Below are 22,223 nucleotides of genomic sequence, written 5' to 3' on the forward strand. Positions count from 1 at the left end.
GGATCTCTAATTAGAAAATGGACGTTATATAAAACCTAATCTTAAATGGCTGCATGTGTGTGGATGTGACGCTTAGATGGCGACTCTGGCTGTGTTGAACTAGGGCCGATACCTGGCAGACTTGTATGGTCTGTGTCTCATACATGGCAATCTGGTTTAGGATGGGCTGGAAAGGGCTTAGACATCAACTTCAGTGGCTGGAACATGAGGACAGTGCTGGACAGACTTTTACGGTCTGTGTCCCACAAATGAGAAGATGGATAGACTGGAGTGGGCTTCAACGGCAACCCCAGTAGTTGGAACATAAGGATAGGGCCAGATAGACTTCTGTGGTCTTTGTTCTAGAAACATGAAAGAAAGACCATAATCAAGTATATAATATCACACTCATTGATTTAATGATGAATTGATCATGAGTGTGACTATTGGGCAGAGTGGATGGACCGTTCAGGTCTATTTGCTGTCACTTACTATGTTACTATTAATCCTCTTTGCTACCAGGCTGGTGCACAGACCTCAGCTCTGACACAGGCACGAGAATCAGATGTCACCTGACCTACTGGCGCGTGCATGTGGCGACCTCTCAGCACACAGTGCAAGTGAATTGGAGACAAGTCTTACATGTGCGCACCAGAGTTTTCCAACTTCCAACTTCCATTCCTTCCTTGCCTACAGTGCTGTGGCTCAAATCCAGAGAGAGACTGAGGGAGCTAACTGGAATTTTCTTTTATGTACCATTAAAATTCTTACGGGGACGGGTGGGGATGGGTTAAATTCTTGCGGGGACGGGTGGGGACGGGTTGGGATGGGTTAAATTTTTGCGGGGATGGGTGGGGATGGGTAAGATTCCAGCGGGGACGGGTGGGGACGGGTAAGATTCCAGCAGGGACTGGCGGGGATGGATAAGATTTCTGTCCCCGTGCAACTCTCTACTGTGGACTCCATTTTAAAACTTGTTAATTCCGATACTGGATTGGAACTAAAGCACTGTATTTCAAAACTGTTAAGTCTCTGATACCTGAGGGTTTAGCACTAGACTTGGTAGAACTCAGATACTTATCTGTAGTTTTCCTGCTTAATTTATCCCTTAAAATATTTTACACCCGATCTTGCTGACAGGCTTGTAGAGTAGCAGAGGTGCAGTGAGGCACTGTATGGAAAAATTAGTTATTACCTGATAATTTTCTTTCCATTAGTCCCGCCAGATCAATCCAGAGACTGGTGGGTTATGTCCCTCTGCCAGCAGGTGGAGATAGAGAGAACTTCTGAGGCTCTATATGTGGTCATGTGTAGCCAGCCCAACCTCAGTATTATCCATATCAAAGCCATATAAACGTCCAACTCCCAATAGAGAGCTATTCTCCTGTTTTTTGAGAATTCAAGGACACCCTGCAACCGCGGAAGGAACTCATGCAGCTCACAGCAAGTAAAGAAGTTGCTCCAATGAACGTTAAACAAACATCCAAAAACTGGAACTCTAACCTGAAACTAGAAATCAACAAAGCAGATATGCAGAAACTTCCAGGGAGGGCCTCTGGATTGATCTGTCGGGACTAATGGAAAGAAAATTATCAGGTAATAACTAATTTTTCCTTCCATAGCGTCCCACAGATCCATCCAGAGACTGATGGGATGCACCCAAGCAGTTCTTAAATAGGGTGGGACTCCAAGACCCCAGTTTGTAGCACCGAAGCCCCGAACGCAGCCTCAGCCCTTGCTGCTACATCCAATCTATAGTGCTTCGAAAATGTATGCACCGAGGACCAGGTAGCCAAACTACAAATCTCCTCCAAAGAAACCGATCTAGACTCTGCCACAGAAGTCAGCTGCGCCCTAGTGGAATGAGCTCGGAGCTGGGCCGGCGGATCCCTACCAAACGCAATATATGCTGAGGCAATAGCTTCCTTCAACCAACGAACCACCATCGCCTTAGAAGCTTGCTGCCCCTTCCTTTGACCCACAAATAGGACAGATGATCCGAACACCGAAAGTCATTCATCACTTCCAAATACCTGATAATAGACCGCTTAACATCCAAACACCGGAGAGCTCGAAACTCCGTCGGATGATCCTCTCTACGAAAAGAGGGAAGACAGAGCTGTTGATTCATATGGAAGCGCGAAACAATCTTGGGCAAAAAGGACGGAACTGTCCGCAGTCACCCCTGCCTCCGTAAAATGAAGAAACGGATCTCTACAAGATAAAGCCTGTATCTCGGAAACTCTCCTTGCTGAAGAAATAGCAACCAAAAATACTGTCTTCAATGTCAAATCCTTAACCGACAACCGAGACAGTGGCTCAAATGGAGGCCGCTGCAATGCCTTCAACATCAAATTCAAACTCCAGGAAGGAAATACCAAGGTCCACGGCGGGCGCAAATGATTGACCCCCCGCAAAAAACGAATATCTGGGTGAGAGGCTAAGACCCTCGTAACCAGCCCCTAAAACATGCCAAGGCTGCCACTTGAACCTTCAAGGAGTTCAACAACAGACATTTGTGTCAAGACCATCCCGCCTAGTAGAGTCTACTAGCGCCAATTGATGTAACAGAATAGGCTCTGTTGTTGAGCCTCGCTTCCGCCCATGTGGCCATTAGCGAATATCCTCTATTAACACTTGGGGCATTGAAGTTATACTACGTGTATATTATCGAGCTTCTCTTTGACCCCTGAGGCAGGCGTTGTTTAACGCCGAAACAAGGCCCGTGTCGGGTCATCAATAAAGAATTTCAAGTGTCCCAGTCTTAAAGGCCCAGTGTTGCTTTTTTCTGTATGGCATTCGTAGTCACCACTACCCAGTCCGGCACCACCAGGGGCATTCCCAGGCTCAACTTGTCTGTTCGGAGCCACCAACACATTCCCATCCTGACCATAGGCTCCCATGATAATTGAACTGAGTAATCCTCCGACACTGGAGACCAGCGGCTCAACAGAGATCGCTGAAGATGCCTCATGTGACTCCTGATCCACAGAACCACCTCCAATGTGGCTGCCATGGAACCCAACACCTGAACATAGTCCCAGGCTTTGGGTGCTGGACTGCGCAGAAGACTCTACACCTGTGCCTGCAACTTCAACCTCCGGCTTTCTGGCAAGAAGACTCTGCTCACACGGGTGTCAAACAGAACCCCAAGGTATTCCAAGGATTGAGATGGAATCAAATGACGCTTCTCCAAGTTGACAATCCACCTCAACGACCGCAGCAGAGTGACGACTTGTCTGTTGCCTGAACGCTGTCCGGAAAAGAGGGAGCCTGTATCAACCAGTCGTCGAGATAAGGATGCACTTGCACCCCTTCCTGTCGCAGAAATGCTGCGACCACTACCATAATCTTGGAAAACGTCCGAGAGGCCGTAGCTAGACAGAAGGGAAGCGCCTGGAACTGAAAGTGTTGACCCAGAACCGCAAACCAAAGAAACAGGTAGTGAGGCGGCCAAATGGGAATGTGCAAGTAAGCCTCTGAGATCGAGGGAAGAAACTCTCCAGGCTGAACTGCAGTTCTCACGGCACGCAGCGTTTCCATGCGAAAGTGACGCATTCGCAGAGCTTTGTTTACTCCTTTAAGATTGAGAACCGGACGAATAATAGCATAGACTGCACTGTGTCACTGGAACGGGAACCACAGCCCCCAAGTGAATTAAATTTTCTAATGTATCCCTGACCGCCGCTCTTTTTTTGGAGATTTGCAAGGAGATTCCACGAACAAATGACAGATTTCGAACAAACTCTAGCTTGTAACCGTCCCGTATTACCTCTAACACCCACTCGTCTGAAGTTACCCTGGCCTACTCTCCCAGAAAAAGGGACAGCCGCCCCCTACTGACCCTGGAAGATGGACCAAGGCCCCATCACTGGGTACGAGACCCCAAGGCGGGTCTGGAGGCCACGCTGCCAGGGTGGCGCTCCCCCCCCCCCCCCACCCCCGAAACTGCTGCTGCTTCTGAGGAAACTGGGGCTTAGAGAAGGCCATCGACCTGCCTGGGTGATAGTGCCTTGCATCACTAAACCAGGCCCAAGGGACCCACATGAGAAGTAGATCTAGGTCTATCCTCCAGTAAATGACGGCCCTTAGAATCTCCCAGATCCTTAACAATCTTGTCCAAATTGTCGCCAAACAGAAGCTTGCCCCTAAAAGGCAAACGAGCAACACGAGACATGAAAGCCGTATCCACCGACCAGTGACGAAGCCACAACCATCAGCGAGCCACCACTGAGAGGGCTACTTCCTTGGCCGATGCCCAAAGAATATCATACAAGTCCGCCAAATACGCAAGACCAGCCTCGAGCGAAGGAAAGTTCTCCACCAGCTCCTCCGAGGCCGCCTTCTGCACCCAAGACAGACATGCCCTGGCTGCATACGACCCACAGACCGACACCTGCATGCATAACCCTGCCACTTCGAAGGATGCCTTTAAAGAAGATTCTAACTTCCTATCCTACGGATCCTTAAGTGCCGTCCCGCCTTCCACCGGCAACGTCGTTCTCTTAGTAACTGCTGTGATCAACGAATCCACCATAGGTAAACGCAAATATTCTTGTTCTTCTGGAAGCGGATATAAACGCGTCATGGCTCATGCCACCCGCAACCCTGCCTACGATGTGTCCCATTGCGCAGCAATGAGTACCTTAATAGCATCATGAATGTGGAAGGTACGAGAACGTCCGCTTAGTCCCCGACATAATAGAGAGAGCTGCCGAGGAGGGGAGACCGCTGTCCGGAGCAGAGAGATTCAAAATCTCCATGGCTCTGACAATCAGGTTCGCCAATTCTTCCTGGCAAAACTACCGTGCCGCCGTGGGATCACCCCCCCCCCCTCCCTTCAGACAGACTCCCTCTCCTACAGCAATTCAGGCCGGGTCAGATGGGAAACTTCTGACAACCGACCGTCATCTACCTCTGTGCCCACTGACACAGAATCCAACTCCCGTGAATCCACGCATTGACTCTTAGCCAAGTAGGAATGGGAAGCCGAGAAATCTTCCTGAGAGGCCCCTAAGGCACTGTCACCGCCAAGGACCACCGCCCCCCCCCCCCCCCCCCCCCAGGATCTCTTGAGCAAAAAAGCCCTGTGTAACAAAAGAACAAAGTCGGTGGGGAAAAAAGGCACTCCCGATTGCTCAACCCTACTGTCTCCAAGCTGAGACTCTCGAAGGCAGGGGCACCTGCCTCTGAACCGCGACAAAGGGAGGCCCTGAAATTGGCTCTCCCCCCGAAACCAAGATGGCGCCCGACACCTCCGTGCGGAAAAACAAGCGAGCCAGCACAGCCGTCTCCTCCGCTCCCCCGGAGCTTGTATTTTGCGCCAAGGCTCCAGCTGATCTCCGACCTCGCTCAACGGCCGCAGAGTCTGCCGCCGCCCGCCCCTTCAAAGGTGCGATGGCGCCAAAATGATCTGCCGCTGGGCGGGAGGCCGGACGCCCGGAGGAGCCTGTCAATTGGGCTGTCGGACCCGCGACCCATTCCCGCTGCTCCCGCCCCAACGCCAATGCTCCCTGTCCTGAGGGCAGACATCATCACACATTCCAGACGTTGCTCTCCGGTTTCCACACCAGGAGCAGCGTTTAACTGACTCTGATGGGGCTGCCATGTGCCCAGAAGAAAAATATCAGCAAAGAAATCCCCCAACCCACCTTTAACACCTGTTCCCTCCCGGACTGCCTGGTAGCAGACTTCTGCTTACTGTGGGTGCCGAATACAGCCAGAGTGTGTTTAAAGATATATATTTGGGGTTTTTTTTTTTTAACAGAAGATTACCACTCACCTGCCCCGGGCAAGGAACCAGTGGAAGGGGACAGAAAGGGAGGCCCTGGCACCACCAGGTGTCCCTGCTCAGCAGAAGCAAGCCCTCAACCCCGTGGGTACCTCAACTCATATGAAGTGGAGGAGTGGCCTAGTGGTTAGGGTGGTGGACTTTGGTCCTGGGGAACTGAGGAACTGAGTTCGATTCCCAGCACAGGCAGCTCTTTGTGACTCTGGGCAAGTCACTTAACCCTCCATTGCCCGCCGCATTGAGCCTGCCATGAGTGGGAAAGCGCGGGTTACAAATGTAACAAAATAAAAAAAATATTAAATTAATGCGAATCTGAAAAAGAGAAGTTATAAAGATTCTTATGTTATGACAGAAACATACAACTACACCTGCACAGTACAGAATCCTATAGCCGAAACATGCTAATGCGCGGCTTCAATAAGGTACTTACAGAATATTTAACCAATGTCATTAGTGTAGTAGCATCGCTAGTAGACTAACAGATTCATTTAGTATACAAAAAATGAATTATACACTTTAAACTTCAGGAGAATAGGTATAAGTATGAACCACATATTTGCATACAATCAGCTAGCGCACTATGTTTGGTCCTTGGACCACAGTAAATTAGGGAGTGGTCACGGCAGGAAGCTTAGGGCCTTCTTTTGAAAGATTACAGGAGACAGGCTGACAGTTTCAAGTTTGCAAAGAGCTTTGGGGGAGCTGGAAGGAGAGAGAGACACGTCTGCTGTCTGTCAAAGATGGGCAGGAGATCTGGGGCAACCGCATTTAAAACTAGATTTTCGCAAACTGATAGCTCGTGTCCCTCAGATCTCAGTAAATGCGGGCTTACGGGAATGCCAATACAGAATCATGTACAGGGCATATATGACCAAAAACCAATTATTTAGGTTTGGGGGGGTCCCAGACCCGCTATGTCAGAAATGCGGGCAGGGGGAAGGCACGATGGGGCACGCTCTCTGGACGTGCCACAAGACTCAAGCTTTCTGGAAGCAGATATTCCAATATCTTGAATCTCTGGTGCGCATGCGGATCCCATTCTCGCCCCAGGGAATATTACTGGACAAATATGAGGTATTCAGGCTTCATGGTAAGGGGACCCAGCAGCTCGTTCGCAAGGCAAGCCTGGTGGGGAAAAAGATCATAATGGGCGTCTGGACGAATGAGTCTCCACCAGACTTTTGGCATTGGAGGAACAAGCTCCACGATCTCCTCCTGATGGAACGTAGGGGAGTAGGGTCTTCCCCCAAGAGGCGAAAGGCATTTCTAGCTGTTTGGGAGCCTTATATACAATCACTGGCACCAAAAGCTCGCAGCTTAATATTCAACAAGCTCTGAGGGGAACTCAAAAGGCACATATGGGAGAGAGGAGGCACAAGGGGTCACATGAGGAGGGATGCAAGCCAAAATAAGTAAAACAGCAATTTTGGGCTCTCAGAAGGGGTGGGGGGTGGGGGGGGGGGGAGCAAGTTGAGGAGGAAGGTATACAATGGTTAGTGACTACAATAACGGGAGAAGTTATAGATGATATATTTCTGTTGTAAGCTGAAGGTGTAGTTCTGGTTTCTGTGATATGTAACGGTAACGGATATACATAAGAAGTTATGTGTAGTAAGAGGGAGGATGGGAGGGTGGGGGGAGAAACTAGAAAGTTTGATGGTAGATAAGTTACACTGTATAAGGAATTATACACATACACCTTGTATTATAGATTTGTTTGTTGTCTGCAATAAGCATATAATTACGATCAATAAAATGTTGATATATAAACCAAAAGGAAGGGAGGGCGGGGGGAGGGGGGTCGGGGATAAAAGAAGAAAATGATTTGATGTATGTGGACGGATTGCAAGTTGACTGTTGTAGTTGAAGGTTATTTGTTGGTCATTATGTATACATGTTTTATATACTACATCAATAAACAGATTTAAATAAACTTCAGGAGAAATGGAAAGAAAACGACACAATATAGAAAAATGCATGTTGAAGTATATGACGTTGCGATAGCAATGTCCTCAACTTTCTCCCTATTTCTAGGGCCTTATATGCCAGCGATGAAAAACCAACCCTACTTTAAGGGGTTTGAAACATGCTCTTTCCAATGAAAATGATTAAAAAGAGTTTCCAGAAGGTTTTTTTTTTTTTGTAAAAGTGGGCTAAAAATACCCTACTTTTGGCGTTTTTGCAAAAATCATCAATTTTACACTCAATTTGTGATCTAATAGAAAAATATTAGGAGAATGAAATTTTATATTCGAAAACCTTGTGTTGATAAGTTGTTGTTTGCAAAGTTTCACATTTATCACACCTTTAATTCCAGAGATATAAAAAGCCAAACTTTACAATTTTTTCGTGCCGCAAATTTTTCGGACCAAGTTTGCTCCAAGTTTTCTTCATGGAAATCGCTCATGAAGATTTTTTTATTATTTTGTTTAATAGAGCGCAAAAGTTGTACAAGATGGCCACGTTTTGTTTCTCTCATCAAAATATTGCTGGAGATACAGTGTCTCAAAGTTGCTTAAATCTCGGAGTCATACCATAGAAGGCTGCAGTATGGAGTCAAACAGATTACTATATCTCAGCAAGTATTGCATCGGAGAACGTAAAACTTTACCAATGTTCATTGGGGACATGTATGGATGTTCACAGAAAATTTCATCGAAATCCATGATGGTCGAGCAGGGCACTTCTCTGAAATCAGACCACTTGACATGGAATGACCCAAAAGGACCATCAGATTCCTTCTGGAAAAACTTGCAGTCTAGAACCCATCCACCCGAGATGGGCGCAAGAACTCCCCGAGCCCGAAGATATCGAGGGGGAACCAGAGAGGTGTCCCAATGGCTCCAGCTCCCAACATGGCACCCAGCCACCTCTCCTGGAACACTGGATCTACCACAGAAGGTTGCAAAGCCATTACTGTACCCGAAGAAACCCTCAAATGGTTGGGCTACAAACAAATGCTGAGGGGCCAAAAGCCACTTCAACCAGTGGACGTGGAAAAAAGGAGGAAGAAATCTGAGCACAAAACTCACCCCCAAATCAAGAGAGATCGGTACAAAGCCTGAAGGGGTCCCCATAACGGAGGCGAAGCCGCCAACGCAGCCAGCAGCCGGAAAGTGGGAGCCGCATCAGGAGGCACCAAAAGAAAATGAGCATGCACTAGACACCTCAGAACAGGAATCCCATTTGAAAGAAATCCCTGGTGCCTGCCTGTGCCTCTGTGCACCCAGCAACACACATGCCCGCTGCAGCAAACGCTTGCTCAGAACACAAGCCAACTATGGTGGCCTCCACCACCAATATCGCAAGTCCCCCAATGGCAGAAAAAAATGTACTCACCGGAGACGCGCAGCCAGACTTCAGGCCGACAGCGGGACCTCCCAGACAAGTCTGCCACCAAACCGGCTCAGCAGGCTACACACAAACTCAGCGACTCCAGAGACGCTGTCCCCAAGGCTCCACTTAGCAACCTGCTGCCATGTTCCGTCAGAAGAGCCTATGCAGGGAATTATAGGCCAAGCCTTTTTGTATACCATGCTGCAAAAAGTCAAGTATCGGCGAGACAGAAGCCCACATGAGTGTGATCACTTTAGAAACACAACAAGCCTCAAACTAGCGCCAGATCAGAGCATAGGCAACGGAAGTGGAACGCTTGCGGGCCTGCAAAGAGTGGAGATGACCTTGTTAGAATAGCCATTGTCTCTCAATTGAGCCCTCTCAATAGCCATGCTGTAAGACCAAAGCGGCAGGGATCCTCCATGGTTACCGGTCCCTGCGTCAACAGGTTCGGTACCAGAGGCAAAGGAAGGGGAGCTTCCACCAGCATCCGCCAGAGGTCCGCATACCACGGACGCCTGGGCCAATCCGGGGCAATGAGGATCACCACTCCTTGATGCAGCCGAATTCGCAGGAGGAGTCGCCCTATTAAGGGCCACGGAGAGAACACATATAGTAGGCCCGGAGGCCAGAGCTGAGTCAAGGCATCCAACCCTGCCGAGCGAGGATCTCTCCCGTCTGCTGAAGAAGCACGGGACTTTGGCATTTGAACTTGTTGCCACGGGCTTGCCCCATTTGGCACATATCTGTAGGAATACTTCGTCTGCTAGTTCCCATTCTGCTGGATCGATCTGATGCCTGCTTAGATAATCGGCTTGCACGTTGCTCTGACCTGCAATGTGAGCTGTCGACAGAAACTGAAGATGCAGCTAGGCCCAGTGGCAAATCTGTTCGGCCTGCGCGGCCAGGGCTCTGCACTGAGTGTCGCCTTGTCGATTTATGTAGGCCACTGCTGTCGTGTTGATCTACAACAGACAGCCAATCCTTCCAAGGTCACTTGAAAGGCCAGAAGCACCTGAAAACACCGCTTTCAACTCCAGGCGGTTGATGGACCACTCCGACTCCTCGGGTGTCCAAAGACCCTGGGCATGCTTCCCCTTGCATTGTGCGCCCCAGCCCATCAGGCTGGCATCTGTCACTACTAGACACCAATCGGGGAGCGCCAGCAGCATTCCTCGCCGCAGCATGCTGTCTGAGAGCCACCACTCCATGCTGAGTCGTGCCACAGGGAGCCAAGAAAGTCTGCATTGATAATCCTGAGAAACTGGAGACCATCTTTGAAGTAGGGAATACTGTAGAGGTCTCAGGTGCGCTCTCGCCCAGGGCACCACTTCCAATGTGGCTGTCATCGATCCCAGCAGCTGGACAATGTCCCAAGCTCGGGGGCGGGGCATCCTCAGGAGCAGACGGACCTGATTCTGAAGCTTGCACTGCCTTAGCTTGGGTAGGTATACATAGCCCGAGTCTGTGTCGAACCTGGCCCCCCCAAAAAAAAATATTCTAGAGATTGCGAGGGGGTCAGGTGAATTTTGGCCATACTGACGACCCAGCCTAGAGATTGAAGTACTGAGACCATTCTGGCTGTAGCTTGATAGCTCTCTGTAACAGAGTCTGCTCTGATGAGCCAGTCATCTAGGTACGGGTGAACCCGGATACCTTCTCGCCTGAGCAAAGCAGCTACTACCACCATTACCTTGGAAAAGGTTCGGGGAACTGTGGCGAGGCCAAAAGGCAAGGCCCGGAATTGGAAATGTTTTCCCAACACCGCAAACCTCAGAAACTTCTGGTGCAGGGGCCAAATTGGTATGTGCAAGTAAGCTTCCTTCAGGTCTAGAGACGTGAGAAACTCTCCTGGCTGTACCACAGCAATGACAGAGCGCAGGGTTTCCATGTGGAAATGCCGCACTCTCAGGGACTTGTTTAATTCTTTTGTCCAGAATAGGGCGAAAAGACCCACCTTTTCGCGGCACCACAAAGTAGATGGAGTATCGGCCGTAGCCGTGTTCGGCGGGAGGTACCGGGGAAACGGCCCCTAACTGAATCAGACCTTGCAAAGTCTCCTCTACCGCCGCCCGTTTGGCGGCAGAACCGCATCGGGACTCCACAAACACGTCTCTTACAGGGGCGTTGAATTCTATTCTGTAGCCATCTCTGATCAGGTCCAGAACCCAGTGATCTGAGGAAATATTAGCCCACTCATCGGCAAAGAGGGAAAGACGTCCTCCGATGACAGGAAGCGAGGAGGGGGCTGGCGCACCATCATTGAGAGGGTTGCCCCTGAACACCAGGCCTAGAGCCGGTGGCTGCGGAACGCTTGTCCGAGCGAAAGGAGTTCCTCTGCTGAAAAACGGGCACGAAAAGTGAACCCAGCAGAACGCCCCGGGCGGTACCTTCTAGCTTCACGGAAGCGAGGTCTATAAGAGGAGTGGACCGCCTGGCCCTTGGAGGAAGGCCTTGGCTTATCTTCGGGCAAGCGCTGGGGTTTAGGATCTCCCAGGCCTTTCACAATTTTTTTTTCCAACTCCTCACCAAATAGAAGGCCTAGAAAGGGCAACTTCACCAACCTTTGCTTAGAGGCCATGTCCGCCGCCCAATAAGACGGCGAGCCGCCACTGCTACTGCTATTTGTTTAGCCGAAGCTCTGATAATATCATAAAGGGCATCAGACAAAAAGGACAAGGCCGACTCCAGCCGCGGAGCCACATCCGAGAAGGGCTCCGCTCCATCTCCGGGCTTGTTCCACTGCCTGTTGTAACCACGCCAGGCAGGCTCTAGCAGCATAACAACTGCATGCAGACGCCCGAACAGTAAGACCTGCAATTTCAAAGGACCATTTAAGTGCTGCTTCCAGCCTACGGTCTTGTATATCCTTCAGGGCAACTCCTCCTTCCACAGGGAGGGTAGTTCTCTTTGTCACCGCAGTGACTAGGGCATCTACTTTAGGCATTGCAAAGCGAGCCAAATGCTCCTCAGGCAGAGGGTATAATTGCCCCATAGCCCTGGAAACTTTCAAAGGTCCCTTGGGGTCAGCCCACTGAGCGGAAATAAGCTCTTGGATGGAGTCATGCAAAGGAAAGGCTCGAGCAGGCTTTTTGGTACTAGCCATTCTAGGATTCACAGAGGAGGCCGTGCCACTGTCAGGCTCTTCAATAGAAAGGACATGTAGGGCATCTGAAATAAACGCTGGCAGCTAATCACGGTGGAAAATCCTCACCGCGGAGGGATCATCCAGATCCTGTGGTAATTCTGCACCTGACTCTGGCTCCTCAGACCACGAAGGCCTGCCAGAACTCTCCGAATCTTCATAGCCCGACCACAGGGGGGAAAAAGGAGGTGCAGCACTCTCTGAAGGGGAATGAGCCCTTCTACGCTTCATATTCTGCCAATTATCAGGGAAAATAGCCTCAGCGGGCAGTCCCAGGCCAGAATCCACCGGGAAGGACAATAGAAGGGGCCTCAGACGACCCTTGAGGGAGACCTCTTTTCAGCATGTATGCTTTATGCAATAACACCACAAAATCAGGGGAGAAAAAAACTCGCCCTGGGCACCCAGATCCCGTCCGGGGCTAGCCGCTCCCTGAATAGCCTCAATTCGAGGTTCCCCCTCCCCCCGGGCTCAGGGCTCTCCGTCTCTACGGAGGCTGCGTCATGCGGGGAATTCAAAATGGCGTCCACTGCCAGCTCTGAGCGGGAAGAATCATCGCTCACCATGCTCGGGCCGGCTCTTACACCTGTACAGCACAATTTACAGAGCCCCGCTGCTGATTTGCGCTTGCCACTCCGGGAACAGCGCTTTACATTCTCTGCAGCCATCGCCGAAAACGGCGGGAAAATTCAAAATGGCAGTTACGCGTCAAAAAAGCCCCGATCGCGGGCCCACCCCGGAGGAGTTACAAAACACTCTTACCTCACCGGACCGAGTATCACAGCTCCGGTCCCATAGAAGAATCAAAGGAAAACCTCTGTTCCATTTTTTTTTTTAGTTTAATTATTCTTTATTAAGTTTTCAAAATTTACAAGATACTTATAAATGGCAATACAGCAGTAATAATTAGAGAGATTGCAACACTCATCAATAAAGGAAAATTTTTCAACCCTAGCTAATATTTGCTTTCTCTAACAAGGTATAATAAACATTTTTGAAACAAGTTTTGCTTTTTTACACCACAATCTGTTTAGGGAGGAGAAAAATTATAATTAAGGCGAAATAAGGTAAAATTATGTATCATACCTGATAATTTTCTTTCCATTAATCATAGCTGATCAATCCATAGACTGGTGGGTTGTGTCCATCTACCAGCAGGTGGAGATAGAGAGCAATCCTTTTGCCTCCCTATATGTGGTCATGTGCTGCCGGAAACTCCTCAGTATGTCGATATCCAAGCTCCATCCGCAGGACTCAGCACTTAGAGAATTACACCCACAAAGGGACACTCTGCCCAGCTCACCACCGCCGAAACGGGGGAGGGGAATTAACCCAGCTCATCCCCACACAAGTGGGGGAGGGGAATCCGTCCAGCTCATCCCCGCGGAGCGGGGGAGGGACACCACACCCGCCGATGCGGGGGGATCTGGCTTATCCTGCAACCGCAACCGCGGGAGGAGCTGACTGACCCTAACACCGCCGAAGCGGGAGGGGTACAAAGCTGTCCTACAGCCGCACGAAGCGGGAGGGAGCGCCGGCAGAATTTATGTCTCAATCCAGCCCCGTAAAACGGAGGGGAGAGGAATGCAGCAGCTCACTGTAACACAAACTCGTCTCAACTCTTGAAGAATCCAATTGAAAAAACTTGAACACGAAGTCCTCCTGAACAGGAACTGAAGACTAAACTTGAATCTGAAATGCAACCAGAATATAAACAGTACAGATATCTGGGAGGGGCTATGGATTGATCAGCTATGATTAATGGAAAGAAAATTATCAGGTATGATACATAATTTTACCTTCCATATCATCATGCTGATCAATCCATAGACTGGTGGGATGTACCGAAGCAGTACTCACCCAGGGCGGGACATTGAAATCCCTGACCGCAACACTGAAGCTCCAAACCGGGCCTCCGCCCGAGCAGCCACAGTCAAGCGGTAATGCCTGGAGAAGGTATGGGCCGATGCCCAAGTTGCCGCCTTGCAAATCTCTTCCAAGGAGACGGACCCGGCCTCTGCCATCGAGGCCGCCTGAGCTCTAGTGGAGTGAGCCTTCAGCTGGATAGGCAGCACCTTCCCCGCGGCCACATAAGCCGCTGCAATGGCTTCCTTGACCCATCTTGCCACTGTAGGCTTAGCAGCCTGCAGACCCTTACGAGGACCTGCAAACAGGACAAACAGATGATCCGATTTCCGGAAATCATTGGTCACTTCCAAGTATCTGATGATGACTCGTCTCACATCCAGAAATTTGAGAGCAGAGTATTCCTCTGGGTAGTCCTCCCTACGAAAGGAAGGGAGACAGAGCTGCTGATTCACATGGAAGCGAGAAACAATCTTGGGCAGGAAGAAAGGCACTGTGCGAATAGTCACTCCTGCCTCAGTGAACTGCAGAAAAGGCTCTCGACATGAGAGTGCCTGGAGCTCGGAAACTCTTCTGGCTGAAGTGATAGCCACCAAAAAAACTGCTTTCAACGTCAGGTCTTTCAGAGATGCCCTCGACAAGGGTTCAAAAGGCGGCTTCTGCAAGGCTCTTAGCACCAGGTTGAGATTCCACGCAGGCACCACTGAGTGCAGAGGAGGACGCAGGTGATTAACTCCCTTGAGAAAATGTACCACATCTGGCTGCGAAGCCAGGGAAGCACCCTTCAGGCGGCCCCTGAAGCAAGCCAGAGCCGCTACCTGGACTTTAAGGGAACTGAGCGACAGGCCTTTCTCCAGACCTTCTTGCAGGAACGCCAGCACTGAAGAAATTGGAGCAGTGAAGGGAGAAAGTGAGCCTGCTTCACACCACGCTGCAAAGGTACGCCAAACCCTGGCGTAAGCAGTAGAAGTAGAGCGCTTTCTCGCTCTCAGCATAGTGGCAATGACCTTGTCTGAGAAGCCCTTCTTCCTCAGACGCTGCCGCTCAATAGCCAGGCCGTAAGACCAAAGGGGGAGGGATCCTCCATCACCACGGGACCCTGATGCAACAGGCCCTGCTCCACTGGCAGCCGCAGAGGGTCGTCCACTGAGAGCCTGATCAAGTCCGCATACCAGGGACGTCTGGGCCAGTCCGGACCCACCAGGATTATCCGGCCCGGATGCTTTGCCACCCGGTCTAGTACCCTGCCCAACATGGGCCAGGGCGGGAACACAGAGAAGCTCTTGTGTCGGCCACTGTTGGAGAAGAGCATCTACTCCCAGAGATCGAGGGTCCCGTCCTCTGCTGAAAAAGCGCGGCACTTGGCAATTGGCTGATGACGCCATCAGATCTAGGCTCGGCTGGCCCCAGCGCTTCGTGATGTCCAAGAACGCCTGAGCCGATAACTGCCACTCTCCGGGATCCAAGGTATGGCGACTGAGAAAGTCCGCCTTGACATTCATGACTCCGGCAATGTGGGCAGCTGACAGCTGTTCCAGGTTCGCTTCCGCCCACTGGCATAGATTCATGGCTTCCTTGGCTAGAGGGGCGCTCTTGGTACCTCCATGGCGGTTGACATAGGCCACAGCCGTGGCATTGTCCGACAGGACCCGTACTGGCTTCAACGCCAGTACCGGGAGGAACTCCAAAAGCGCCAACCGAATGGCTCTGAGTTCCAAGAGGTTGATAGACCACTTTGCCTCTGCAGGAGACCAGAGCCCCTGCGCTGTCCTTCCCAAGCAGTGGGCTCCCCAGCCCGTCAAAGAGGCGTCCGTCGTGACGACAATCCACTCCGGGGTCACAAGAGGCATCCCTGCAGACAACTTGTCTGTCTTCAGCCACCAGCTCAGCGCCTTGCGCACTGCTGGGTCCAAGGGAAGGCGCACAGCATAATCCTCCGACACCGGAGTCCAGCGCTGCAGCAGAGAGTGTTTTAGTGGTCTCATATGAGCCCTGGCCCAGGGCACTACTTCCATCGTGGCCGTCATAGAGCCCAATAGCTGCACATAGTCCCAAGCCCGAAGAGGAGAGGCTACTAGGAACTGGTCCACCTGAGCCTGAAGTTTGACAATCCGATTGTCTGGCAGGAACACTCTGCCCACTTGGGTGTCGAATCGAACTCCCAGATACTCCAGGGACTGAGTCGGGTGCAGCTGGCTTTTCTCCCAGTTGATGATCCACCCCAGGGAGCTCAAAAGAGCAATCACCCGGTCCACAGCTTTGCCGCACTCTGCATAAGAGGGGGCTCGGATCAACCAGTCATCCAGATAAGGATGGACTTGTACTCCTTTTCGCAGGAAGGCCGCGATGACCACCATTACTTTGGAGAAGGTCCGCGGAGCAGTAGCCAACCCGAACGGGAGGGCTCTGAACTGGAAGTGTCGGCCCAGGACTGCAAAACGCAGAAAGCGTTGATGAGGAGGCCAGATGGGAATATGCAAGTACGCTTCCTTGATGTCCAAGGACGCCAGGAACTCCCCTGCCTTCACTGCCGCTATAACAGAGCGGAGAGTCTCCATGCGAAAGTGCCGAACTTTCAAGGCCCGATTGACCCCTTTGAGGTCGAGGATAGGCCGCACAGAACCTCCTTTCTTTGGTACCACAAAGTAAATGGAGTAACGTCCCTTGCCAAGCTGATTTTCTGGCACCGGAACGACCGCACCCAGGCGGATCAGTTTGTCCAAGGTCTGCTGCACTGCCACAGCTTTGACCGGAGACTTGCAGGGAGAGAGTACAAACCCGTCTCTTAAGGGTCGGCAGAACTCTAGCTTGTAGCCGTCTCTGATGACTTCTAGCACCCAAGCGTCTGAAGTTACCCTGGTCCACTCGCCCAGAAACGAGGACAGGCGTCCTCCAATCTGCACTGGGCCATGGACCAGGACCCCGTCATTGGGTACGAGACCCTGGGGGAGGACCCGAGGGCGCACCTCCGGGACGGCGGTCTCTGCGAAAGGAATGCTGCTTGGGGGAGAAATTCCTCTTGAAGGAAGAGGGGGCAGAGGAGCCCGACTTGCCCGGGCGGTACCGACAGGCTTCCTGATACCGTCCTCTGGAGAAACCAGGGCGAGCACTGGCCTGAGCCCTGACCTCTGGTAACCTCTTGCCCTTAGACGTGCCGAGATCGGTCACAATTTTGTCCAGCTCGACCCCAAAGAGCAGCTTGCCTTTAAAAGGCAACTTAGCCAGGCGGGACTTAGAGGCGTGGTCAGCAGACCAATGTTTCAGCCAAAGCCACCGCCGCGCAGAGACTGTCTGAGCCATACCTTTAGCCGAGGCTCTCAAGACATCATACAGTAAGTCTGCCAAATAAGCCAAGCCCGATTCCAGGGCCGGCCAATCAGCCCTCAAGGAAGGATCCGAGGGGGAAGCCCGCTGCACAATCGTCAGGCACGCCCTGGCCACATAGGAGCCGCAAACTGAGGCCTGCAAACTTAAGGCAGCCACCTCAAAGGACGACCTTAAGGCCGCCTCCAATCTTCTGTCTTGGGCGTCCTTTAGGGCCGTGCCACCTTCCACCGGCAACGCAGTTTTCTTAGTCACCGCAGTGATTAAAGAATCCACAGTAGGCCAAAGAAAGGCCTCCCGTTCACTTTCAGGCAAAGGATAGAGGCGGGACATAGCCCTAGCCACTTTGAGGCTCGCTTCCGGGACATCCCATTGAGCCGAAATTAAGGTGTGCATGGCGTCATGCACGTGGAAGGTTCTAGGCGGGCGCTTTGTCCCCAGCATAATGGCGGAGCCAACAGGGGCTGAGGGAGAGACGTCCTCTGGAGAGGAAATCTTCAAAATGCTCATGGCCTGCACTAACAGGTTGGGCAAATCCTCTGAGCGAAAGATCCGCGCTGCAGAGGGGTCATCCGCTCCATCCGAGCGGGAATCCGTCTCCTCCAAGGAATCCCCAAAGGACCGTTGGGAGAACTCAGATACGCTGCCCTCATCTACATCAGAGGAAGCAGAGTCCTCTAAGGCCTGGGAATCCACCCGAGGGCGTTTACTTCCGGGGGCCTCAACCCCTTTATCGGACAAGGGGCAGCGTTTTGCATAAGGAAGGCCTGATGCAGCAGCAAAATAAACTCGGGGGAGAAACCCCCCAGACTGTGCACTTCAGCAGCCTGGGCCACAGGCCTAGACGCATCCTCAACCGGCGCTCGCAAGAGCGGGGGAGAAACATGCTGCGCATCCAAGATGGCGTCCGGCGCGACACTCCGCGAAGGAGCCGCGCGGGAAGAACGGCGCTTAACTTTAGCCGCTTTTTTGCCGTCGCCCAAATCAAGGGCGGCAATGGCATTAACGTCTCCCAGCTCAAGGGCGGCCCAAGAAGAAGCCGTCCGAGCAGAGTGGCCGGCCAAGATGGCGGAGGCGAGCAGCGGGGGATGGGCGTTTATGGCGGGAAAAACCGCCGCACCGGAGGAAGACCCGGGACACTGACCGGCCTCCGAACTGACACCCAACAAGGGCGAATCAGACTTTAAGACCCCCGCATCCCCGCTAGAAGCGCACACGCGGTCCGGGGAGCGATTCTTCGCGCCCTCGCCCTCCGACGCCATAGGCCACGTGGAGATCAATCGGGGAACCCCCTGCCCGCTATAAAAAGGTAAAAATTACCTGTTTCTCGCTCCGAGCTGTAACGACCTGGTGTCCCAGTGAGTAGCTGCAATAAACGTTTAAATAAACGTCGAAATAAACGCCTTTAAGGACGTCCAAAAATTTTTTTTTTTTTTTTTAAGGGAGCCAGCGGGAGGGGGGAGAAAAGGAGGGGCCTGGCGCCACCAGGTTTGCACTTGCTCAAGAAGAGCCCTCAACCCCAGGTACTCAACAAAACCTAAAAATTAGGCTTGGAGACCTAGCCAGAGCTGCTGCTGTGCGTGACCACCACCTGCTGAGATAGAGAACATACAGGAGTTTCCGGCAGCACATGACCACATATAGGGAGGCAAAAGGATTGCTCTCTATCTCCACCTGCTGGTAGATGGACACAACCCACCAGTCTATGGATTGATCAGCATGATGATATGGAAAATGGTAATATAACATCAAAGTAATCGGCCTGACTTTTTTTTTTTTTTTTTAACGCTGTGAGGAAAGCAGAGGTAATAAGAACTCCGGAGGCTCAGATGAGTGGGAAAGCAGGGAAAGGCGAACCAATGTGCCTGCATCCACTGAGTGGGAAAGGACAGGGAAAAGCAAGCTAATATGTCCACATCCATGGGGGCATGGGGAAGGCAGGGAAAGGACTAACCTATGTGCCTTCAAAGTGAAGCTGCTATAGCCTCTAACACCCCGGCTAACAACTGGCAAGCCAGGAGCCACCCCCAGGCAGATTTCTGATGGCGCTCGAAGAAGCTGCAGCCACCCTGCTTGGGGAGATAGAGAATACTGAAGAGGCAGTGGAGCTGGCTGGCCATGAGGCACTGTGAAAAGTTGAGTGCTCTCTATCTCCCCCCTGCTGGTTGATGGACACAACCCATACGTAATGGCTTCATCTGCTTGATGACAAGGAAATAAAATTATAGAAAGCATTAGGTTGCAGTTATTGCTGCTGATGTGGTTCAGCCATTTAAGACTTTTTCACATGGGTATTGGTTAGCTTTGTTCCTTGAATAAATGAAGTAACAATTTTAAACCTTTGTGTTCACTCAGGTTCCTTTTGTCTAATACTGCATTTTGTTTAAAGACCAGAAATCATTCAGGGTGACATATATGCAAAAGTTGGGTAAATGGGGGGGTGGGGGGGGGAAGAGACTTTTTCACAACACCGTACATTCCAACTGTGTCAAAAATAATTCAGATCTATTTTCCCCTCATTGTTTGAAAGTACATATTGTATACAGCTCAAATTGAAAAATTAACATAACACATACCTTTTGAATAATCTTCTAACAAGAGGTTGAAGTGACCTAGTTGACAAAAGAAATCGGACTCAACTTTTCCTTCAGATTTCAAAACCAAAGCTTCATAGCATCGAACAGCCTGAAAAACAAACAAACCTTCTGAATAATCATTTTATACAGCAAATTACTTCACAAATTGAGTGACCGCTCAGAGTAACAAAACTTCCTCATCGAGGATCAAATCAGCATCAAATAGGAGGGGTACTGCTCCCTCTAAGCTGAGGAGTCCTTCAACTACACTGCTGTCAGTGGGGTGTGGTGCTTCAATATTCTGTTTTCAGTTACTAGAGGTAAACAGGTTACCTGGAGTTCTGCTGAGCTTGCCTGTTTCTCGCTGGTCCTCGTAGGTAGCGAATGATACATACCTGTAGCAGGTGTTCTCCGAGGACAGCAGGCTGATTGTTCTCACGACTGGGTTGACGTCCACGGCAGCCCCCACCAACTGGAACAAAAACTTCGCGGGTGGTCCCACACGCAGGGCATGCCCACCGCGCATGCGCGGCCGTCTTCCCGGCCATACGCGACCGTTCCCGCTCAGTTGAATGACAAGCAAAGGAATGAGGAAAAAACACAAATCCAAAGGGGAGGAGGGAGGGTAAGTGAGAACAATCAGCCTGCTGTCCTCGGAGAACACCTGCTACAGGTATGTATCATTCGCTTTCTCCGAGAACAAGCAGGCTGCTTGTTCTCACGACTGGGGTATCCCTAGCTCTCAGCCTCACTCAAAACAAGAACCCAGGTCAATTGAACCTCGCAACGGCGAGGGCATAACGGAAATTGACCTACAAAGAACAGAGTGCAGCCTGAACAGAACAAAATCGGGTCCTGGAGGGTGGAGTTGGATTCAAACCCCAAACAGATTCTGCAGCACCGACTGCCCGAACCGACTGTCGCGTCGGGTATCCTGCTGGAGGCAGTAATGTGATGTGAATGTGTGGACAGACAACCACATCGCAGCCTTGCAAATCTCTTCAATAGTGGCTGACTTCAAGTGGGCCACTGACGCTGCCATGGCTCTAACACTATGAGCCGTGACATGACCCTCAAGAGTCAGCCCAGCCTGGGCGTAAGTGAAGGAAATGCAATCTGCTAGCCAATTGGAGATGGTGCGTTTCCCGACAGCGACCCCTTTCCTGTTGGGGTCGTAAGAAATAAACAATTGGATGGACTGTCTGTGGGGCTGTGTCCGCTCCAGATAAAAGGCCAACGCTCGCTTGCAGTCCAATGTGTGCAACTGACGTTCAGCAGGGCGGGTATGTGGTCTGGGAAAGAATGTTGGCAAGACAATTGACTGGTTAAGATGGAACTCCGAAACCACCTTTGGCAGGAACTTAGGGTGAGTGCGGAGTACTACTCTGTTATGATGAAATTTGGTATAAGGAGCATGAGCTACCAAGGCTTGAAGCTCACTGACTCTATGAGCTGAAGTAACTGCCACCAAGAAAATGACCTTCCAGGTCAAGTACTTCAGATGGCAGGAATTCAGTGGCTCAAAAGGAGGTTTCATCAGCTGGGTGAGGACGACGTTGAGATCCCATGACACTGCAGGAGGCTTGACAAAAGCAAGCCTCTCATGAATCGAACGACTAAAGGCTCTCCAGAGATGGCTTTACCCTCTACACGATAATGGTAAGCACTAATCGCACTAAGGTGATTCCTTACTGAGTTGGTCTTGAGGCCAGACTCTGATAAGTGCAGAAGGTATTCAAGCAGGTTCTGTGCAGGACAAGAGCGAGGTTCTAGGGCCTTGCTCTCACACCAAACGACAAACCTCCTCCACTTAAAAAAGTAACTCTTTTTAGTGGAATCCTTTCTAGAGGCAAGCAAGACGCGGGAGACACCCTCAGACAGACCCAACGAAGCAAAGTCTACGCCCTCAACATCCAGGCCGTGAGAGCCAGAGACTTAAGGTTGGGGTGCAGAAGCGCTCCGTCGTGCTGTGAAATGAGGGTCAGAAAACACTCCAATCTCCACGGTTCTTCGAATGACAACTCCAGAAGTAGAGGGAACCAGATCTGACGGGGCCAAAAAGGCGCTATCAGAATCATGGTGCCGTGGTCTTGCTTGAGCTTCAGTAAGGTCTTCCCCACCAAAGGTATGGGAGGATAAGCATACAGGAGGCCGGTCCCCCAATGGAGGAGAAAGGCATCCGACGCTAGTCTGCCCGGTGCCTGTA

At 51.1% G+C, this 22,223-nt stretch overlaps 1 protein-coding gene across 3 annotated transcripts in view; it reads right to left on the bottom strand.

Moving 5' to 3' along the window:
* KDM6A (lysine demethylase 6A) overlaps window positions 1-22,223 on the bottom strand; it is a 606,821-nt gene that overhangs the window by 548,990 nt on the left and 35,608 nt on the right. For all 3 annotated transcript variants that reach the window (XM_030202242.1, XM_030202240.1, XM_030202241.1), the window contains exon 3: window positions 20,018-20,126. In XM_030202242.1, the coding sequence (XP_030058102.1) occupies window positions 20,018-20,126 (109 nt within the window). The remainder of the gene's footprint in view (window positions 1-20,017; window positions 20,127-22,223) is intronic.

Source organism: Microcaecilia unicolor, chromosome 4, assembly GCF_901765095.1.
Source record: "Microcaecilia unicolor chromosome 4, aMicUni1.1, whole genome shotgun sequence".
Taxonomy (NCBI): Eukaryota; Metazoa; Chordata; class Amphibia; order Gymnophiona; family Siphonopidae; genus Microcaecilia; species Microcaecilia unicolor.